Source organism: Amphiprion ocellaris, chromosome 8 (assembly GCF_022539595.1).
Source record: "Amphiprion ocellaris isolate individual 3 ecotype Okinawa chromosome 8, ASM2253959v1, whole genome shotgun sequence".
Taxonomy (NCBI): Eukaryota; Metazoa; Chordata; class Actinopteri; family Pomacentridae; genus Amphiprion; species Amphiprion ocellaris.
The window spans coordinates 10,405,059-10,424,375 of record NC_072773.1 but is presented as its reverse complement, the minus strand read 5'-3'; the positions used below and the strand labels follow the sequence as shown (position 1 = coordinate 10,424,375).

The window sequence follows — 19,317 nt, the reverse complement described above, 5'->3', positions numbered from 1 at the left end:
CAGCTGACCAAAACTTACTGACAGTTTATTGAGCTAAACTGAATTGCAATAGAAAGCCAGGGAGGGACTGCTCCCCTCCAGTAAATCACACTATTTGCAAAACCAAATGTAACTGAAAATCAGCTTACTTTAAAAGTACAATAACACAGGCATCATACTGTGTGTATCTTATACAGTACATGTCCTATCATGTTGTAGTTTTTATTTCCAGACTGGAAAGCGTATGACAGTGAAGTTGAAGCACTGCCAAAAAACTGCAGTTGTTAACAGCTGAAACACAGTGATGTGTGATACCTGGGGCATTTCTTGATGGTTAGAACTGAAGAAGCCTCTTGGATGAGAGGTGAAACGTCTTCAAGGAACCTTCTTAAAGTCCAGTTGGATTGATTTGAACAACTTTGGATTTCTTGATGGTTGTTCATTTTTAGTAAACAGATTTAGTTTTAAGATTTGTGGGGGATTTTATAGCCAAAACATCCTCTGAAATGTTTATTATGTTGTCATGAATACTTTTGGCATGTAAGAAAAGAATCGCTAACCAACTTTAGACAGTGTGGCCCCAAATGTCTAGTTTTATACACACCCCATCCATGAATTTGTAAGGGCCTAGCCTAGCATCTGAATGACTTAAATTCATCATTAGAGGGAGGACACAAGACTGTGACTTCCAATGTTGTTGTCATTATGCTCTAAGGGCACCAAGTGCGCATGCATTGGAAAACTGCAATGATCATTTGATATGATTTGTAGTGCATATTCACAAAATACATAGATGCCGACCTGCTGTTCATGTATGACAAATATCCTGTGAGCAGACTTCAAGTAGACTAGAATGCAATAAGATCAACTATGCATCCATGGTGTCTGCACTCTTCCATATTTGTGTCAGCAAGAGAATACCAAGAGCCTTAGAGTAAACAGTAAAAATCAAAGTTAAACGCATTTTTTCAAGATTTTACATAAATTACAGCAGCCGAGGCTATCAAATGCTATACTATTTAATTTTTGGAGTGTAAATTTGGTTTCTGAGGCAAACAAAAAGCATTGAATTCTGAAGATAATGAAATTATTCTCAACCTGATCAGACTTAACTCAAAATAACAAAGGAAACATCACAACTAAAAGTATGAATAGATTAATTTAGTATGCTTTGGATCCCTTACCATCATAACATTTTCCAAGGTGAAGCCAGAGTTGTCTGTACCCAGTTCAGCCAGTAGTTTCTCCAGCATCTCAGCCCGACTCTGAGCCAAACGAGATGGAAAGTTAGGTTTGAAGGGCTTCACCAGCTCACCAGGGATTATCTGCAAGGCCTGCACATCCTTCAAAACAGCAATTTCCTAAATGGGAGACACGAGAGAGGGGAAAGGATTTTGAAATTTATAGGGTTGAAATCAGGTGATGTGTTTGTAGACTTCTACGTTGAAATGAAATAATATAGTGTGCTGTAAGCCTGTGACAATTTATATTTGTGTGATACCACACATTCTAATTTATCACTCAACACATGCTTCTGGCAAAGAGACAAGTCATGACAGAAAATGCAAGTGTACAATTACAGTAAGATGGAAGAAGGCTCTTTGAAAACCCTCTTTCTGTTGTTTGTCAGTTTAGCCTCATCAGGGGAGTGGAATGTATGTTGGAAATGCGGGACAAACTCAAAAAGTGATTTGTTTTGGACATACAGAGGCATTCAGTCATTCCTTGAATGGAGCTCTAAACACAACCCAGAATCCCGAAGTATAAGCTACTGAGCTAATGGACATCCTCCCTTTCTTGCTCAACACCACACACCCATGACTGAGTTAAATGCCACAGAGCTCACAAAGTGCGCTTAAACGGTAGATGTCATCTCTGCGTCCAGCAGCCCAGAAACACTTTTTGCTCTCACTCAGCAGTACATAGGAAAGCCACTACACTGCACAAATAACAAACACCAGCTCTACTGCTTTGAAGCTGTACTAGTGGCTCTGTTCCAGTTACCAGTTTCACAGAGGCATTCTGGGAAGCTGGTGTGACTACAACATGACACTTTTTGAAGGCTGTTACCAAACATGATAACACTCGAGGACACCTGCTTGCTCATCCTGTCTATCAAGCAGGCAGTAAAGCATGCATTTTTTGTATTTGAATGCAACTGTCAATCTAGCACCCAACCAGGTGAGCAGTGGATGCTCAACCACGATACCTAGCAAGGTTAAGATATATGCACCTAAACAGCAACATATCCACTTCAAATCTTGCTGGGAACTTTGTTGTTTGTCATCCCTGTTTTCTACAATGCCCCAAATACTACCTTGATTTTGGGACTGAAGGATTAGGTGTGTTGCAGAAAATAAAGCACTGATCTTGTCCAGTTTAACAATGCTGGTGTTATAATTCTATCAACAAAGGACATTTGGGGGAGGCTGTTTAATATTTTTTTTTTCCAATCTTGACTTCGTAAACATCAGTTCTCTTTCTGCACATGCTCACCCAAATGAGCTCAGTCTCCCTAGGGAGACCCACAACTCTCTCATAGTTGGGAAGTTACAATGTCTGTGGCTTGTGTTTTTTGGAAGAACCGCCTTGTTTCAGGGAAGTGAAGTAGCATATTCCCATGAAACTGCCTCAACCCAAAAATATACAGATAGACCAATGACAGCGCCATGCAAACAAGGGCAATCTTTCTGCCTGAAAGCTGGACTGAGTTTTGCACATGTTGGTGTTAGGATTTATTACTGTTATTATTTCTATTAAACATACTGCTGGCATAATACTGATTTACACATTGCTTAAGTGCTAATAACAAGAGTTGTGTTGACCGGGTCGTTATTGAAAATGATAACTAGTTCTGAACTAACTTACCTGGTAAAATGAAAGTTAAATAAAATAAATAAATAAACCCATGTAAGACAGGAGGGTCTCGAACATTATCCCATGCTGTGTGAACTGGGATAAACCAATGGTGACTCATTGCTGACACATACATACATGAACGCACACTGCACGTTCTCACACACTCATTTAGTACTGAAGGCCACCCCAGGTCCTGAAGGCTTCTTGTGAGAACAACTGCTGTGTTTACGAACTGATAAAATACTGATGACTGGAGTTGGTGTGCCAACTAGAAGCAGTGATAATATATGACTGAGATAGAGAACAGCAGTTACGGGAGAAGGGAACAGTCCAGAAACATATGAATCATAATGGGGAGGGTCTCAATTACAGTATCCGGGATCTTCTGATTGGAGGGATCGTGTGCCAAGAGGCTAAGGACATGACTGTGCATCAACAAAAAGAGGGCTGAGTTCAATACGGTTCCTCTCCATCAATTTTTGACCAATAAGATTGTTACCCATTTTTATAAATACACTCTGTATACTGTGAATTTCATCCATTCCTAGGAAGACGACTACAGATTAACCTTTTGTTAACAATTGTCCTCTGAACAGTAATGGTCCTTGATATCAAGCTACTTGGCATCGCAGAATAAACAACTTTAACTGAAAGAAGTTTCCTGTCTTCTATCTGAAAAAACTAACATGCTCAACATTGGTATTCTGTTTACTTACGGTGGGGTGTGTCAACAAGGAACCTATCTGATTACTGATTAACACACATTGGTGCTGTCCATTTGCCTGATGTCATTTATAAGTAACAAAGCATGCTTAGTTTAATCACAGATATCATCTGTGTGTACGTGCACATAAAATTCCAGTTAGCATACAAATCGACAGTCATTTTGTCCTACAGGTGTGTGTTTCAGAGCTTGTGAAGTATATGTGCATTGATCTACTGCAAATGTTATTCACAGGTCACACCCATATCAGGGTTATTGATTAATTTCTTGAAGTAGGAATTAATCTTTGGCACAACCTGTTTAGCACAGGTTATAGTTTTTATAAAACATTGACAAACCAATATATTTAAAGCTAAAACACCTGGTCTATAATTACAAAGTGTTTTCACATTTATATACACTACCAGTCAAAAGTTTTAGAACACCCCAATTTTTCCATTTTTTATTTTTTTTGGAAAGTATGCATGTTAATGTCTCATTCTACTCTTAAATGAAAGCATACAACAACAAAATAAATTAAGTTAAAAAGAAATCAATGTAGAAACCAAAATATATTCTAAACTTTTGACTCATCAAAGTAGACACCTTTGGCAGATACAACAGCTGAACACACTCCTGGCATTCTTTCCACAATGGAAATCAAATATTCTTCAGAAAGTTCTTCCCAACTCTGTTGCAGAGGTTCCCATAAATGTGTGGCATCTGTAGGTTGCTTTGCTTTCACTCTTCTGTCCAGTTTATCCCAAACCAGCTCCATGGGGTTTAAGTCTGGAGACTGTGCTGCCACTCCATGTTTTCAAACTTTCCATCTTGTTCTTTTTTTCCTAAGGTAGTTCTGGCAGAGCTTGGACTGATGTTTTGGGTCATTATCTTGCTGTAGGATGAACCACTGACCAACTAGGAACATACCAGAGGGTACTGCATGGTGCTGCAGAATGCTGTGGTAGCCTTTTTGTTTCAGGGTATCTCTCACTCTGTACAAGTCACCAACACTGGATCCAGCAAAACAGCCCCAGACCATCACTCTTCCTCCTCCATGTTTGACAGTTGATGTCACACACTGAGGAACCATCCTTTCTCCTACTTGACAGCGTACAAAAATCCTGCATGATGAATCAAAGATTTCAAATTTTGATTGCATAATTATATTATGGAATTGTCCTTGCCAAGGATAATAGCTTTATCTGCCAAGAATGTGCTGCTAGTCCAGCAAAAGCCAGCAGTACTCTAATACTTTGCAAGCTGTTTCATGAAATGGTCAGTCAGAAAGCAACCTTTTTAAAACCTCTGGCAGTTCACCACTTACCTTTGTACCATTTCAAGCTATTAATTGGACTTGAATTATTTGAATTTCAATTTTAAAAATGGGAAAATTGGGGCGTTCTAAAACTTTTGGATGGTAGTGTATATTGACAGGCCAGCCACTCCTGGGAAGGTTCACCACTGTTCCATGGTTCCTCCATTTGTGGATAATGTTTCTCACTGTGGTTCTCTGAAGTCCCAGAGCCTTAGCAAAGCCTTTGTGACCTTTTCCAGACTGATACATGTCAAAGACTTTGTTTCACATCAGTTATTGAATCTTTTTAGAACATGGCATCATGTGCTGCATTTTGAGACCCTTTAGCTACTTCACAATACCAGACAGGTTCTATTTAGTGATGTTTAGGTTCAACAAGCCCAGCAGTAATCATGTGAGTGTGGCTGGTGAGATTGAACCCAATTACCAAATTAATTTGGTAATTTGGTAGATTGGTAACTAACAGGACAATTACTTTTTCATATAGGGCAATATTGGCTGAACAGCATTTTTCCTTTAAAAAATTTAATCTTCATTTAAAACTGCATTTTGTGTTTTCTTGGGTCCTCTTTGTCTTACATTAAAATTAGTTTGATGATTCGACGCTTGGAGTTACGAAGGATTTGGCATTCACTTATGCATCATTCCACAAAGTGTGATCTATAGCAAAGTCTTTCTCATACCACAAAAGTGTCTACCATTTGTCCAGTTAAAAACTGAGTCTGGAAGTGATTTTAATGAAAATCAAATCACATTTTATGAACAATTAATGCAGAAAACCAGGTCACTGTAAAGAGGTATATATATTGTCATGTCACTGTACCATTGTAATTTTTAGTTTTATTGGTGCACAGTTGTACTGCTTTGGTTTCTGTCTGGCTGTTTTGGTAACTGTTTCACCCTTGTACAGGCTTGTCATTGACTAGGGATTATAGGGATAGGGGTTATTATTGTATAACTGTATTTTTATATAACGTGACCGGAGTTTAATTTCATTTTCCACATTACCATATTCAGTGGTACTAAAATAAATATGTTAATGTATTACATTACCAGTATGAAGGAAGCTGCTGTAGCTCGGAGGCGGCAGGCAGAGTCTCCAGTCCTGGCTAGCAGGTTAGGACATGTCTGCTCTAAGCAGTGGGTCACTTCGGCCCGGCCCAGCCCCAGACCCGGGATCAACTGGCTCAGCATTAGCCGCAGCAGCTTCAGTGAGGCGTGGAAAACCTAAGGGAAGAGACAGTTGAAGTTAAGCTCAAAGCTTAGAGAATATAAGGAATTTTAAAAAAGAATAAAAACGGAGGAATGAAAATAAAGACTTAGTAATGCTTACATTGAGTTGGCTGCAAAGTGTGGAAATCAGTAATTGTAAATAAGGGGTTTACCAGAGTAAGCGTTTGTTTTGTTTTTGTTTGTTTTTTTTTGTACTCATTACAAGCTAGACAGTCAACCATTTAACAGTGGGAAGCAAAGATGCCAACAAAAATGCAGGTTAATTAAATTAGCAGTACATTATCAATATTAGTGGAATTTTGTGTTTACCGGGTAGATTAAGATGATGGATATGACAAACACACAAGTGTATTTAACTTGACTGACTGAAGCACATTTGCAGAGCAGTAAATTAACATCTTACTGGAGCATTCTGTGTATCAATGTGGCTAGGAAAATAAATCCCTCAAATTACTGCCGCACAACCCTTTTCACTACTATATAAGCTGTAAGCTACTCTCAGAGAGGGATAACAAGGCGATGCTTGTCAAAACTGTTGGTTTAAAGAAGGCAGCTCTGGGAGAGAGAACTGGGGTTGCATGTGATACAGAGGAAACACTGTTAAAAGTGTGCATGTGTGAGCGTGATTTTATGTTTTTATAACATGGATGTTAGTTCTGATTGAAACAGGAATTCAGAGAATATGATATATAAAAGACTTTGACAGTGACAAAGTAAACACATCCTGTAGTTTGTAACATGGATGCTTTTCACAACTTTCTTTTTGAGAAAATGACTCACAGATGTGACTTTATCCAGGAGGGCCTTCTTGACTAAGAAGACTGAAGCTCTTATCATGTTTCTCAGCTCCTCCTTGGGGGTGTTGGGTGACACCTCTGAAAGCTTCCTGCACACAGCCTGCAGAGCATCCTCTCTGTAGCACCAGGTTTTAGAATATGCCCCAGCCACCTAGAAAAGTGTTTAGGGAAAAAATAGCCAAGGGGTTGCAAATACATTACACATATTAGATATGTGGGTATTAGAGCAGATAAAAATAGAGATTTGTGTATATAGTACGGAATGTGTATCAACCACATACTACAAACCCATATATTCAGAGATCATAAATTTAAATATTTTTTTCACAAGGATCCTTTAAAGGTTAAGACACTGAGTAGCCTTACAGTTAAAGAGCATGTCACATTAGCGCAACATCCACAGTATGCATCCCAGTTGTTTGACCTTTGTTGCATGTTAATGGTTAATGTTAAGATATACAATTGTGGTTACTTTGCTATAGGCACCTATAGGAACTTAGGGCTAACTGACATATTACACTCTTTATAAAATTATTTTTGGCACTACTTAGTTAAAACAATTGCAGTGGTGAAGACAAACACATGCTAGAAGATATCCTATGGGACAGCAAAGAAGTGTTCCAGCTTTACTTTTTCTTACCAGGCTTTCTCCATAGACCTCTATTGGAAGGCCAGCCTCTCTCTGGGCCTTCTCTGTCAGGGGCTCTGGCTCACCACTCATTTCAGGGCTGTGTGGAGACCTCTGCACATCACATTTGTGGGAGTGCTCCTCTGCAGGGCTCTGGATGGCCTCCACTAGCTGATCTTTCCTCTGAAGGGCTGGCAGCGGCCTCTCATCATAAGGCAATCTGGTAACCTTTCACCACAAACAAAAACATTCACATCATTTTATACTTATTTATATAAAAACTAATAAATAATTTCTACATTTATTTTATTTCCTTGCCACAGTTTTTAATGCTGGTATATATATGTTTCATACAAATTTTACATTTTCTAGAGATCTCTCAGTTCAAAAGTTCAAAGACAAATGATATACATTTTCAAGCCTTGAATGGATGTCCATTTCTTTAAAAAAAAAACCTCTGCCTTTGTTCTTTTCACTAACTCTTATCAGCATCTGATCACCACATAAGTCAATCATTCAACATCAGGATGACAATGAACATTTAACCCCATCTATACAAACTAGCCGGTGAGCACTGTTGCCTGTACCCCTGGGCCAACTGGCACTGCTGCCTAGTACAAGGCTCAAAGCCCTGCCTTGAGGCCAGGTTGGCAGCCGCTGGAGTCAGCCAACTGTTGCACGCTTTTAATTAAATAGTGAAACCTAAACCTGTAGTGGGGCCTGTCTTAGTAGATAGTGAGTAAAGCACAAAAGCCCCTGCTGGTCATAATCTCCCTGTGTGCTCAGGGCTCCAACACTATAGATGTTTAGTGAGGAGACATGTTCTAAAGGTGCAACAGTGAACCAGCTTGCTTTTACAACAATACAGGAACGCATGTAAGGTGAACAAGCTACAGGTATAGCTGTCTGCAGCTGATGAATGCTGAGAAAACACCGGGTTGTCCATTGAGTCGGCACAAACAGGCATTGAACAAGCTATTACTTGTGTGGGGTTTTTTTGTGTTTGACATGAGGGGAAATGCAACTGGCCACGTACAGACTGAAATGGCCTTTACTATAGTGTGTACAGAGCTGCGCCTGCAGTCCTCTTATCGGCCTGCACACACTGACACAGAAAGCATGAATTGGCCATTAAGAGTCTACTGGGATTGGACATGTTTCACATGTTTTAAAACTGTGGTAATGTGTGAACAACTTTTGATAAAATGAGATGCTTACATCAATCTTGGGTACAACAGCAGTGGTGCAAGGTGTGTCAGGTAGGTTGCTACGTTTGGGCACAACTGTTTCTGTGGTTGACAGCAGATTTTGATGAGTGTCACTTTTTTTCCCCTTCCTGAATGTGTCTGTAGACACAAGGGCCTTGATGGGAACTGAAGGATGACCTGGAGAAGGCAGAAGAGGGGAAGGATGCTGAGCCAGGGATGAGTCTGTGGCTCTTGTGATCTAGTGGTTAGGTGGAAAGACAGAACAGTATTCAATTTAGGTACAAAAAGTCTGTTGTGTCACACAAACGGTCCCTCTGTCATTACTGCATAGATGAAGCGTTATTAAAGATTGGCAGCTGACCGTTGTCATGTCCAGCAGGTTGTGGACTTCCAGCTGCTGGTAGACACTCCTCCTATACTCCTCCATAACCTCCTTCTTCTTCTTGGCCAGGTCATAATCTTCCTTTTCGATGGCACATCGCTTCTCCACATCATATCGAGCCAAACGCTCGCCCACCTGGAAGAGCCCAAGAGAAGGAGAGATAAAGGCAGCCTTGCAGGTACATGGTGAGCTTACACAACATGTTTAGACAGGTAAGCATGGGAGCAGTTTATGAGGCTCATGATGTCTTTTATTTATGTCAGATTGTGTCTGTATTGACTATAAGTATATGGGATGCTTACTGGCTCGTTTTTCATTTTGCATCTTTTAGGTGAGAGTACAGTTCCAACTGATAAATTTACAGCACTCGGAATCATAAGTCATTATTTTTAGTTCACAAAATTAAGTACGTACAATACACAGGAGGTGATTTTGGTCCTGGTTTTTAACAGTTTGATAAGCTCTGGTCTTGTTTTTGCTGTTGTTTCTTGGTCTATTTGTCTTTTTGCAAGATTACTACAATATGTTACAACTTTTATCTTATTTCTTATAACTATCTGTAATACTAACATTGCAGTCACCATTTTAACTGCAAACTGTTAATTGCTAAGATTGTGAAATGTGATGGAGTTACCAAAATAGTACTGCATCACTAAAACTTGATGGGTAAAAGACAGCACTAATGGGACCAAACAGGTTTTACACAATCTGTTAGCCAAATTTAATTTAAGAGGAAAGAAGGATAACAATGAAATGATGAACATGTGCACAATTTTTCATTATTGCTAACATTTCAGCATTTCAAATGAAGTCACTTCAATCAACCAACCTATGTGATCATCTTAGTGCTCTTATTTTTGGCTGCGTTTGACTTAAATGTACTGATGACACCAGATCTGAGCAATTACTTTGTTTAGTACAGTGTTGTTTTACTGCAGAATCGTTACAGAAACAATGGCCAAAAACACAAAAAAGATTCATACTTAAACTGTCACTGGAGCTGCTTTGAGGATTGACTTGAGACTTGACATGGGCAGTTGTGCCCTGCACAATAGTGCAGCTCTGGTGCAACAAAAGTAAGACTGCCACATGAATCATTGAGATTTACAAGATGGAAATTTAAAAACAACTTCCAGTAAGTCAGATGCGTAATTTCTGTGTGAGGAAATTCCATTAAGCTGAATTAAGTGGCTAACCAGGTGCCAACCAACACAGTCTCAACTCGCAATGCCTTGCAAGTGTTTTCTTTTGGACAAAACAACCGGTGTAATCTATTGGGCAGCTTTAATTCAGTTTATAGCAAGGATTTCCCACATGTAGTTCCTTCTGATTTCTGAACCTCACTTTAAAAGTCCTCTTGCTAAGAAAACTTGCTCAGTGCAAAGTGGGAGAGATACCCTCTTCTATCCTGTCTTCTCTCTGTCATGCATTTTCAGATATCATGTAACATAAAAAAACATCCTCTGACATCCTGAGGCAGCAGTGACAAGGGATTTTCAACATGACTACCCTTGCTACTGCTTTGTCCATGATGCTAATATGTCTTGCTAACAAGGTGCCAGAATGTGTCTGGTTACAGATGGGCTTGTGGTTGGGAGTTGTAAAAGAAGTACCCATGTACCCTTACTGCAGCTGTTGAGCTTATTAAGAATTCATGGTGTGCATGGTAACACTGTATACAAAGACGGTCAGTGACAGGAATCTGAACAATGCTTAACAACTACTGTTACAGACAGTGGTGAAATTAAATAGACAGATCTAAAAACAAACACACACACAAAATTGATATTCGTGGGAAAACATGTTATGACTAGCAATAGGTAGATGAGGCCATGTTGATTTTTATCATTTCTATAACACAATAAAACATAATTTCCTAGTATTAAAGTTGAAACCAGTCAATGTGTATTCTAAGTATGTCATTTGAAAGTTTGCTTTAAGAAAAGTGGAAGAAATTTAGTCAAACATTGCAATGGGGAGTCCAGAATGGGGTTGAATATCACAAACAAAGATCTTAGTACTACCTTTTGTTTAAAAAAATGCTTCAAGTGTGCTTACGTACTACTTGTTTGCACTGTAGCAAAGGGACATTCCTCAAGCCCTGTAAACACTGCAGTGCAACTGTCATGGCTGAATACTAAACCTGAAGTCCAACAGTGTGTTGGCATGATGAATATTCTTTTGAAAAAAAATATTTGGTGTAAATTAATTGCAGCCAGCCAGTCTGCTTCCTAGCAACTACCTTCTGTAGGTCAGCGACGGCCTGCTTCAGATTCTTAGCCTGCTCAAATTTCTCCTGCCGGACCATGTCCTGCTTCTTTTGGTCCAGGAGGCGAATGATGTGGGCAACTTCCGGGTCCTGGTACATATCAAAGGCCAGGTCATCCAAGGGGGATATGGACTCACATTTACTGGGTACAAGACAGGATGCAAAGACAGCATTTGAAACATTAATGTCTTGGGATTGTTATACTTTTGAAACACTTTAGTACAGAAAACTGACAATTTTTTAATTAATCTGAGGTAAGGCCAGTCCCAGAATACATGTCATTATTAGTTAAATGGGCTGATTGTTGTGCAATTCCTGACAAAAGGAGAAAAACACTAACTGCCCCCAAGGAGTGAGACCCTGAAGTTAACCATCCCTTGGGGGTTGATGTATTTTAAAAAAAAACTGAAATGTGTTTTTTCTTTGCACTGGCCACCACCTGCTTTGTCTTCAAATGCATGTGACCTTAAATGCCTTATTGGTTATCTTCCAGACAAAATGACTTTGTTGAACAATGTTATTGTCACAAGACAAAGAAACCAGAGTTCAATGGCCTAGTCTCACCCCATGAAGGTCGTGTCCAAGGCGACTTCCAGCTGGGTACTATTGAGGTAGTGTTCGATCAGCTGCTCTCTGCTTGGCTGGGGGTAAACAGATGGACAAATTAAACACACGTGTATATATCCGCTAGTATTACTGTGCTCAGGACTATTGTTTTTTTAATCCCATTAGCTTTCAGGAGAACTTCAACTTCACCCCCTACCCTAGCCTGAAACCAACCATCACTCTGGTTCTTATTCTTACAAAAGTGTGGATCTGACCAAATGTCACCATAAAGTGCCTGGACCTTGCAATGGCAGTAAGGCAAGAAAACACGCACACAGACAGACACACACACACACACACACACACACACACCTACACACACATACAAACAGACACACACACCTAACCATTAATCAATCTCTTCAGGCTACAGCTGCATACAGAGGCTTGCAGTGTTGTAATCCGCTGTGAAAACTACTATTATCTTGAATGCTAATCATTATCTAAACAGAAAACAGTGTCTACCAATGAGATCATTCTTACAAACTTCCTTGTAGAGAAGAAGGCCTCTTTCTTTTGGCAATTAATCAGTGGGAACAAGGAACAAGAACAATGCTGTACACTCCAATCATACAGTATGGTGTTATACTTCTTTCAATGAGAAGAAAAAGACAGCCAAATATGTTTTCAAATGTCACTATTTCATATACACCTATCAGCCACATCAATGAACCATATTAAAACCACTGACAAGCGAAGTCAACATTGATCAACTCATTACAATGCAATGTTCTGTTTCAAAATCTTGCATCCTGGTGTTCATGCGGATGTTGCTTTGACAGGGCAAATGGGGCAATTTACAGTGCTGCGAGGGCAAACCTGAAGAGAGGCCAAGGTTGCTTACAGTAGGAAGATTGAGGACTACTTCCACTGCAACAATACAAGGCAGATGAGCCAGGTGGTTCGGCACATCACCAGCTACAAATCCAGCAGCATCTCAGCCATGGACGGTGATGCATCGATGGCAATGGAACTGGACCACTTTTTTGCCAGCAGCGACATTTCCATGGTGGAGGAACTTGAGGTGAGGCACACACTGAGGGCGGTAAACCCAAGGAAGGCTGCAGCTCCTGATGCCGCCTCTGGATCGATTCTGAAGGAATGATCTGACCAGCTGGCTGGGGTCTTAACCAAGATCTTCAACCAATCCCTATCAAAGTCCACATCCCACCCTGCCTGAAGTCTTCAACCATAGTTTCATTGCCACAACAGACCACCATCAGCTACCTGAATAATTACCGTCCAGTGGCACTTACTTGTGTCATAATGAAGTGTTTGTGATTTAGACTCACATCATCTCCAGCCTCCCACCCACATCTGACACACACCAGTTTGCCTACAGAGCTAATAGGTCCACTGTGGCCACAACTCTCCACACTGCCCTGACCCAGCTAGAGCATCGGGGGAGCTAGGCTAGGCTGCTCTTTGTGGACTTCAACTCCGCGATGACCAAACTCATGGACGTGGGATTTTCTAACTCTTTCTGTCTCTAGATCAAAGATTTCCTCTCAGATCACTCGCAGAGGGTAAGAATAAGCCCTCACATCTCCTCAGCACTCAGTCTCAGCACCGGCTCCCCACCAGGCTGTGTGCTGAGCCCCCTGCTATCCACCATGTATACCCACGACTGCATCCTTGCCCACCCCAGCAACAGCATCATTACATTTGCAGATGACACCACCGTAGTGGGGCTCATCTCTGGAGGAGATCAGACTGCTTATCATGAGGAGGTGAAACAGCTGTCTGTGCACCACGCAGACCAACCTGGTCTTTAACACCACCAAAACCAAGGAGCTAATTACAGACTTTAGGAAGAAATAAACAGACATCTAACCCCTTCGCATCAGGGGAGAGAGTCTCAGGAAGAATCACACAAAAAGTTCTTGTGTCCTTCTACCACTGCTCCATAGAGAGCATAATGACCTATTGCATCTGTGTGTGGTTTCCCAGCTGCACAGAAGCACTTCGGACACACTCTGTTTGAACTGCCGCCTTCAGACAGACGCTTCAGAACAATACATACATGGACAAACAGACTAAAAAACTGTTTTTACCCAAAAGCTGTAAATGCACTTAACACTGCCAAAACCTGAATGTGCAATATCAACTGTCTTGTATGTATGGTATATTGTGTTGTTCTTTTCTTTTCTTTATAAAATCTTTCCTTCTCTTTTTGAAAATAATCTTTTATAGTTAGTTTTAGAAGCATTGTTTGTTGCTGTTGCTGCAAAACCACACTCGTTAAAGATTAAATTAATGATGGTTGAATTTTAATTGAAAGCTTCAATTTTGGCATGACTGTGTGTCGCCATGCTGGCTCACTGTTACAATGTACCTGGGGCTATATATGAAGGAGAGCCATTGTGAATGTTATTAGTAACAAATGTTCTTCTTGTGCAATGCCAAGTTAAAATGTCTGCTGCAATGTAAGTCTGTTGCACTGCCACTGAAAACAGCAATGTGTGAACACCAAAAAATTCAGTGACGTGAGCGTAACCTCAAAATAGAAAATCAGTCAGTGATTTGGCATTACCAAACAGAAAGTAATAATTTTGTCTTATAATTTGGGTAAAACAGCCTTTCAAAGCAGCAAACAGCTAAGCTTTCTGTCTGTATTCACACCACAGTATCCTTCCACAGGAGAAACACAACTTCCACCAATAGAGCAGGTATAGGAGAACAGGATCTAGCCGACCCTCCAGGCAAGATCACTGCTGTGATGGAGGTGCTCAGAGTCGGATTAGTGGACCAACAATGCACAGCCTGTTCACTGGAATCTGTGCGGGTGTGTGTCCGTGTCTTTCCGTCTCTCTGTCTGTGTGCGTGTGTGTGTGTATTTTAAGGTGTTCTCACTCCTCCAGGAGCTGTCTATCTGCAGGACTATCTGATTACACTGACTAACTAAAGGGCTCCTGTTTGATTACATACTGCCCTCCCTTTGTGTCTCATTACTACATGCCTGACACATATATATACACTTTTACACACACACACACAGACACACACACACACACGCATACACAGTTTGTTCATTCCCATTAGTGGCATTTTTTTAAAATTAAAAATATGTGTAAGTCTGCACAGAGCAAAACCCATCCCAACAATAAAAAAATTCAACTGTCACAGCGGGTTCAGTGTGTATAGATGTATGATGAAATATCAGTCAATCCTATTTTGAGTGACTGATGACAAAGCAATGTCTCACAAAACCACAGCACAACATCACCACCTACTGCTGTGGAGATGTAAATTCAGCAATGCATGGCAGGTGAAGAGAGCGCTCACTTACTATTGTGTTAAAGGCATTGCCATCCAAAGAATCTCCCAGAACATTAATGGCAACCAAAGCAACCTGAAATTATAAACAGATGTTGATGATAGTGAGGTAGTTGATTCAAACAGAACTGTGAGAGAAAACTGAAAAACTAAAATTAAAAAAAAAAAGTAAAATCAATGCACGTGATGGTGAGCATTGGGAAGTTGATAGTGGATCTATTTGATCACAGCCTGAGGAGCAAAGCTGGAGATAATCTTTACTTATTGCCAACCAATCCCATGAAAAAACTAAGACAAAGAACTGATCTTACTAGCATAGACTAATATACACAGGAAAAACACGCATTATTGCACAAGGTGACCATTATGAGCATATAAAAATACGAAAGTTTATTTAGAGTCAAATCTACATTTGGTCTCCTGCAGCTGTAAATACTCGTTATACAGCAGACCTATATTCATCTGAACCAGAAAACAGCCCTGAACGAATGCAATACTTAAAACTGTGTGGGAAACATTTGTTAAAAACTACATTTTCCCAGCAGTTTTTGGAAATGTTTCATAATAGCAATTGTCTTCTGATTGGTTGATGACTGACTGATTCATTGCCTAAATAAGAAGAAATGTACTGCCTGTTTCTGTCAATAATGTGACCAATAATTTCAGCACTAATGCAAATAAAGTCTGTGAAGTTAAGAATAAACAGGCAACATGATATCAGCAAATTAATCCTCAGACATGAGAAATAAATCACATAAAGCATTAGTGATTAAACAGTGTCTACATGAACTTTAAAAAGTCCATGAAACAACTGTTGCTGATCCAGAATACTGCTGCTAGAGTTCTCGCCAAGACTAAAAAAGTTGATTACATCACTCCAGTTTTGAGGTCTTTGCACTTGCTTCCGGTCTCTCAGAGGATCGACTTTAAAATACCTTAGCTGGTTTATAAAGCTCTGAATGCTTTAGGGTGAAAGTATGTCACTGACAACCTTTCACCATATGAACCATCCAGATTGCTGGTACAGGTCTGCTCCCTGTCCCCAGAGTCAGAACCAAAAATGGAGATGCAGCTTTCAGTTGTTATGCTCCACATATCTGGAACAAACATCCAGGAAAAAATTCTGCTAAAATTCTCAGTTCCTTAAAATCAAGGTTAAAGACTTATTTATTTACTGTTGCCTTTGATTCATGACTGCCTTAATATCAGCACTGCACTGTTACTCTTAACACTGCACTGTAACTTTTAAACTGATTTAATTTTATCTCTTTTTATCTTAGTTTTAATTTGTTCATTTTTATTCTCATAAAATTTCATGTTGATTTTATTGCTTAAATTATGTTTTATTTCTATGATTTTAACACATGCTTTGAATGTCTTCCTTTTAAATCATTGTTGTAATTAATCTCTTTGTCATTGTAAAGCACTTTGAATTGTCTTGTGTATGAACTGTGCTATATAAATAAACTTGACTGGTCTTGCCTTACCTGCCTACTTAAATAACGCTAAAATGGTGTTAAAATTGTTAATGGTTTAAATGTAATCTATCTGACAGACATATTTACTGTACTCCTTAAAGTAATAATCTTAATCACAAAACAAAAACACACAAACCAAATTGCTCTCAACCTATAGCAGTATCACATCTTACCAGACAAAACAGAAAACACAGTAAAACCGTGGTGTTGGTGCATCGCTACCATCTAACAGAGTACCTGATCATAGTGATTGTAACGGTTGACATGGTTTCTATGGAAGGTGATTCTCAGGTAAGTTCCAATGGCATCTACATGGACGGACTTCAGCTCCCGAGCTTTGAAACCTGTCTTCTCATTGTCCGACAAAGACACATACCTGGGGTGAGAATGTTCATATTTAAGATTATCTTTGCTACAAAGAACGGCATATGATTATGTCAGTGCATGTTACTGCATCTCAATTTTGTAAACCATCTTGAATTACCAGTGTTGAAATACACAAAAGGGTTTCAAAAATGAGCCTGGCTGAATCTGTTGTCTCACCCAAGTCTCCGAAGCTGCCCAGGGAATCCTGGAGGGCTGGTTTCGGGAAGAGTGTCTCCAATATGAAACTCAACCTTGGCTGGGATGAGATACTGGTGAGCAAGCAGCTGCAGCTTTCTGACCCTACTTCTCTCCACCAGCTGGAGGGTGATATGCTGAGGGTAGGAGCACAGTCTGCAGAATATTTGATAAACAGAAGCTTGAGTTGGTTGAAGAGGAAAGGACAGATTTAAAAAACCTGAGAAAACTTACAAGAACAACAGACATCAATTTTATGTTTCAGATTTGAAAATACAGTATTATTGTTTTAAGACCTGCCAGAAATGATGTCTTAAAAGCAAGGCATCATGTTCATGTACCTGCTGGATCTCCAGCCATTGATGGTGGGTGCATGGACCATGAGCTCCTTGGCACTAAAGTTGTCCTCATGACTTGAAGAGTTGATCACAATGAATCCTGTCTTCCTGGGCATCCCTGTGATGGATACTAACAAAACATAAACAAGATTTTTTTTTAAATCTATATTTAAGTTTTACATTTGAACATATGAAGACATTCAAATAGAGACAGTGAATGCAAACACAATAGATTTCTTTATGTCACAGGTCTGGACTGTCCAAAATGTATTCATGACAATCTGAATCTGTACCAAATCTCCCTAAATGTGTCCACACCACAACGCTTGCACAAGACTAACGACTATAAATTGGCACTTAATGTCAGTTTTTACCAACCAAAGACTACATTTTTAGGCAGTGTTCTTGTATCGGTGCTTGTGTTTAACAAATGAGAATTTTTAATTGTTTTTCTGAAAAGCTTATGGAAGCAAATGTGTATATTTGTCAAAATTGAGCAGGGGAAAAGTGAAAAAGGTGTATATTAGTGGTATTATTAGACCTAAGCATCTGAGGCCCCAAAGGTTTTATGAAAAGCAAAGAAAAAATATAAGAATATTAATATTTCAATTATCCGTTAAAATCCTTGAAAATAATATGATATACACTCGCCTCCAAAAGTAGTGGAACAGTGATGTCAGTTCCTTTATTTTTGCTGTAGACTGAAAACACGGGTTTGACATAAAACGATGAATATGAGACAAGAGATCAACATTTCAGCTTTTATTTCCAGGTCTTTCCATCCGGATCTGATACACAGTTTAGAAAATAGCACCTTTTGTTTCAACCCTCCCATTTTTCATGTGAGTAAAAGTATTGGAACATGTTACTGACAGGTGTATTTTGTTGAACTAATGTGTCCTGTTACATTATTATTCAAACAATAAATAGCACTCCATGTCTACATTCAGTTTCAGATTTGGATTTTGCCTGTGCAGATGGCATCTATAGTTGGAAGTGTAACCAACATGAAAACCAGCAGGCTGTCTATGAGTGAAAAACAAGCAATTGTAAAGTTGAGAGAAGATGGAAAATCAATCAGAGCCGTCACACAAACACTGGCTGTAGGGAGTACAACTATTTGGAATGTCCTGAAGAAGAAAGAAACCACTGGTGGATTAAGTAACAGACGTCCAGCGGGTAGACTAAGGAAAACAGCAGCCGTTGAAGACAGAAACATTGTGAGAGCTGTAAAGAAAGACCCTAAAACAACTGTTAGTGACAACAGCAACAACCTCTAGAGGGCAGGAGTGAATGTCTCACAATCTACTGTTGACAGAAGACTTCATGAACTAAAGTACAGAAGGCGCAAACCACTCATTAGCAAGAAGACTAAGAAGGCCAGGCCGGAATTTGACAAACAGTACAGAGATGAGCCTTAGAAATTCTGGGACAAAATTTTATGGACTGATGAGACAAAGATGAACTTTTACCAAAGTGATGGAAAGGCTAAAGTTTGGAGAAAGAAAGAAAGGATCTGCTCATGATCCCAAACATACAAGCTCATCTGTGAAACACAGTGGAGGTAAAACACACTGCCAAAATTAATTTACTTGTAATTAATTTTACTTTGTATAAAAGTCTCATTTGTGTACCAAAGTCAAAGTATTTTTCTGTGATGTAAGTGTTTAAGTAACATGGTT

General features: G+C 39.6%; 1 protein-coding gene across 3 annotated transcripts in view; it reads right to left on the bottom strand.

Annotated features, from left to right (window-relative positions):
* cep104 (centrosomal protein 104) overlaps positions 1-19,317 on the bottom strand; it is a 39,280-nt gene that overhangs the window by 17,667 nt on the left and 2,296 nt on the right. For 2 of the 3 annotated variants that reach the window (XM_035950973.2, XM_023276260.3), the window contains exons 2-13: positions 17,639-17,765; positions 17,280-17,453; positions 16,974-17,112; positions 15,272-15,334; positions 11,941-12,017; positions 11,350-11,518; positions 9,087-9,242; positions 8,736-8,963; positions 7,530-7,745; positions 6,873-7,040; positions 5,913-6,086; positions 1,164-1,340 (exon numbers count right to left, since the gene is read on the bottom strand). In XM_035950973.2, the coding sequence (XP_035806866.2) occupies positions 1,164-1,340; positions 5,913-6,086; positions 6,873-7,040; positions 7,530-7,745; positions 8,736-8,963; positions 9,087-9,242; positions 11,350-11,518; positions 11,941-12,017; positions 15,272-15,334; positions 16,974-17,112; positions 17,280-17,453; positions 17,639-17,751 (1,854 nt within the window). In that variant the 5' untranslated portion in view covers positions 17,752-17,765. The remainder of the gene's footprint in view (positions 1-1,163; positions 1,341-5,912; positions 6,087-6,872; positions 7,041-7,529; positions 7,746-8,735; positions 8,964-9,086; positions 9,243-11,349; positions 11,519-11,940; positions 12,018-15,271; positions 15,335-16,973; positions 17,113-17,279; positions 17,454-17,638; positions 17,766-19,317) is intronic. The other variant, XM_055013275.1, reaches the window with a different exon arrangement.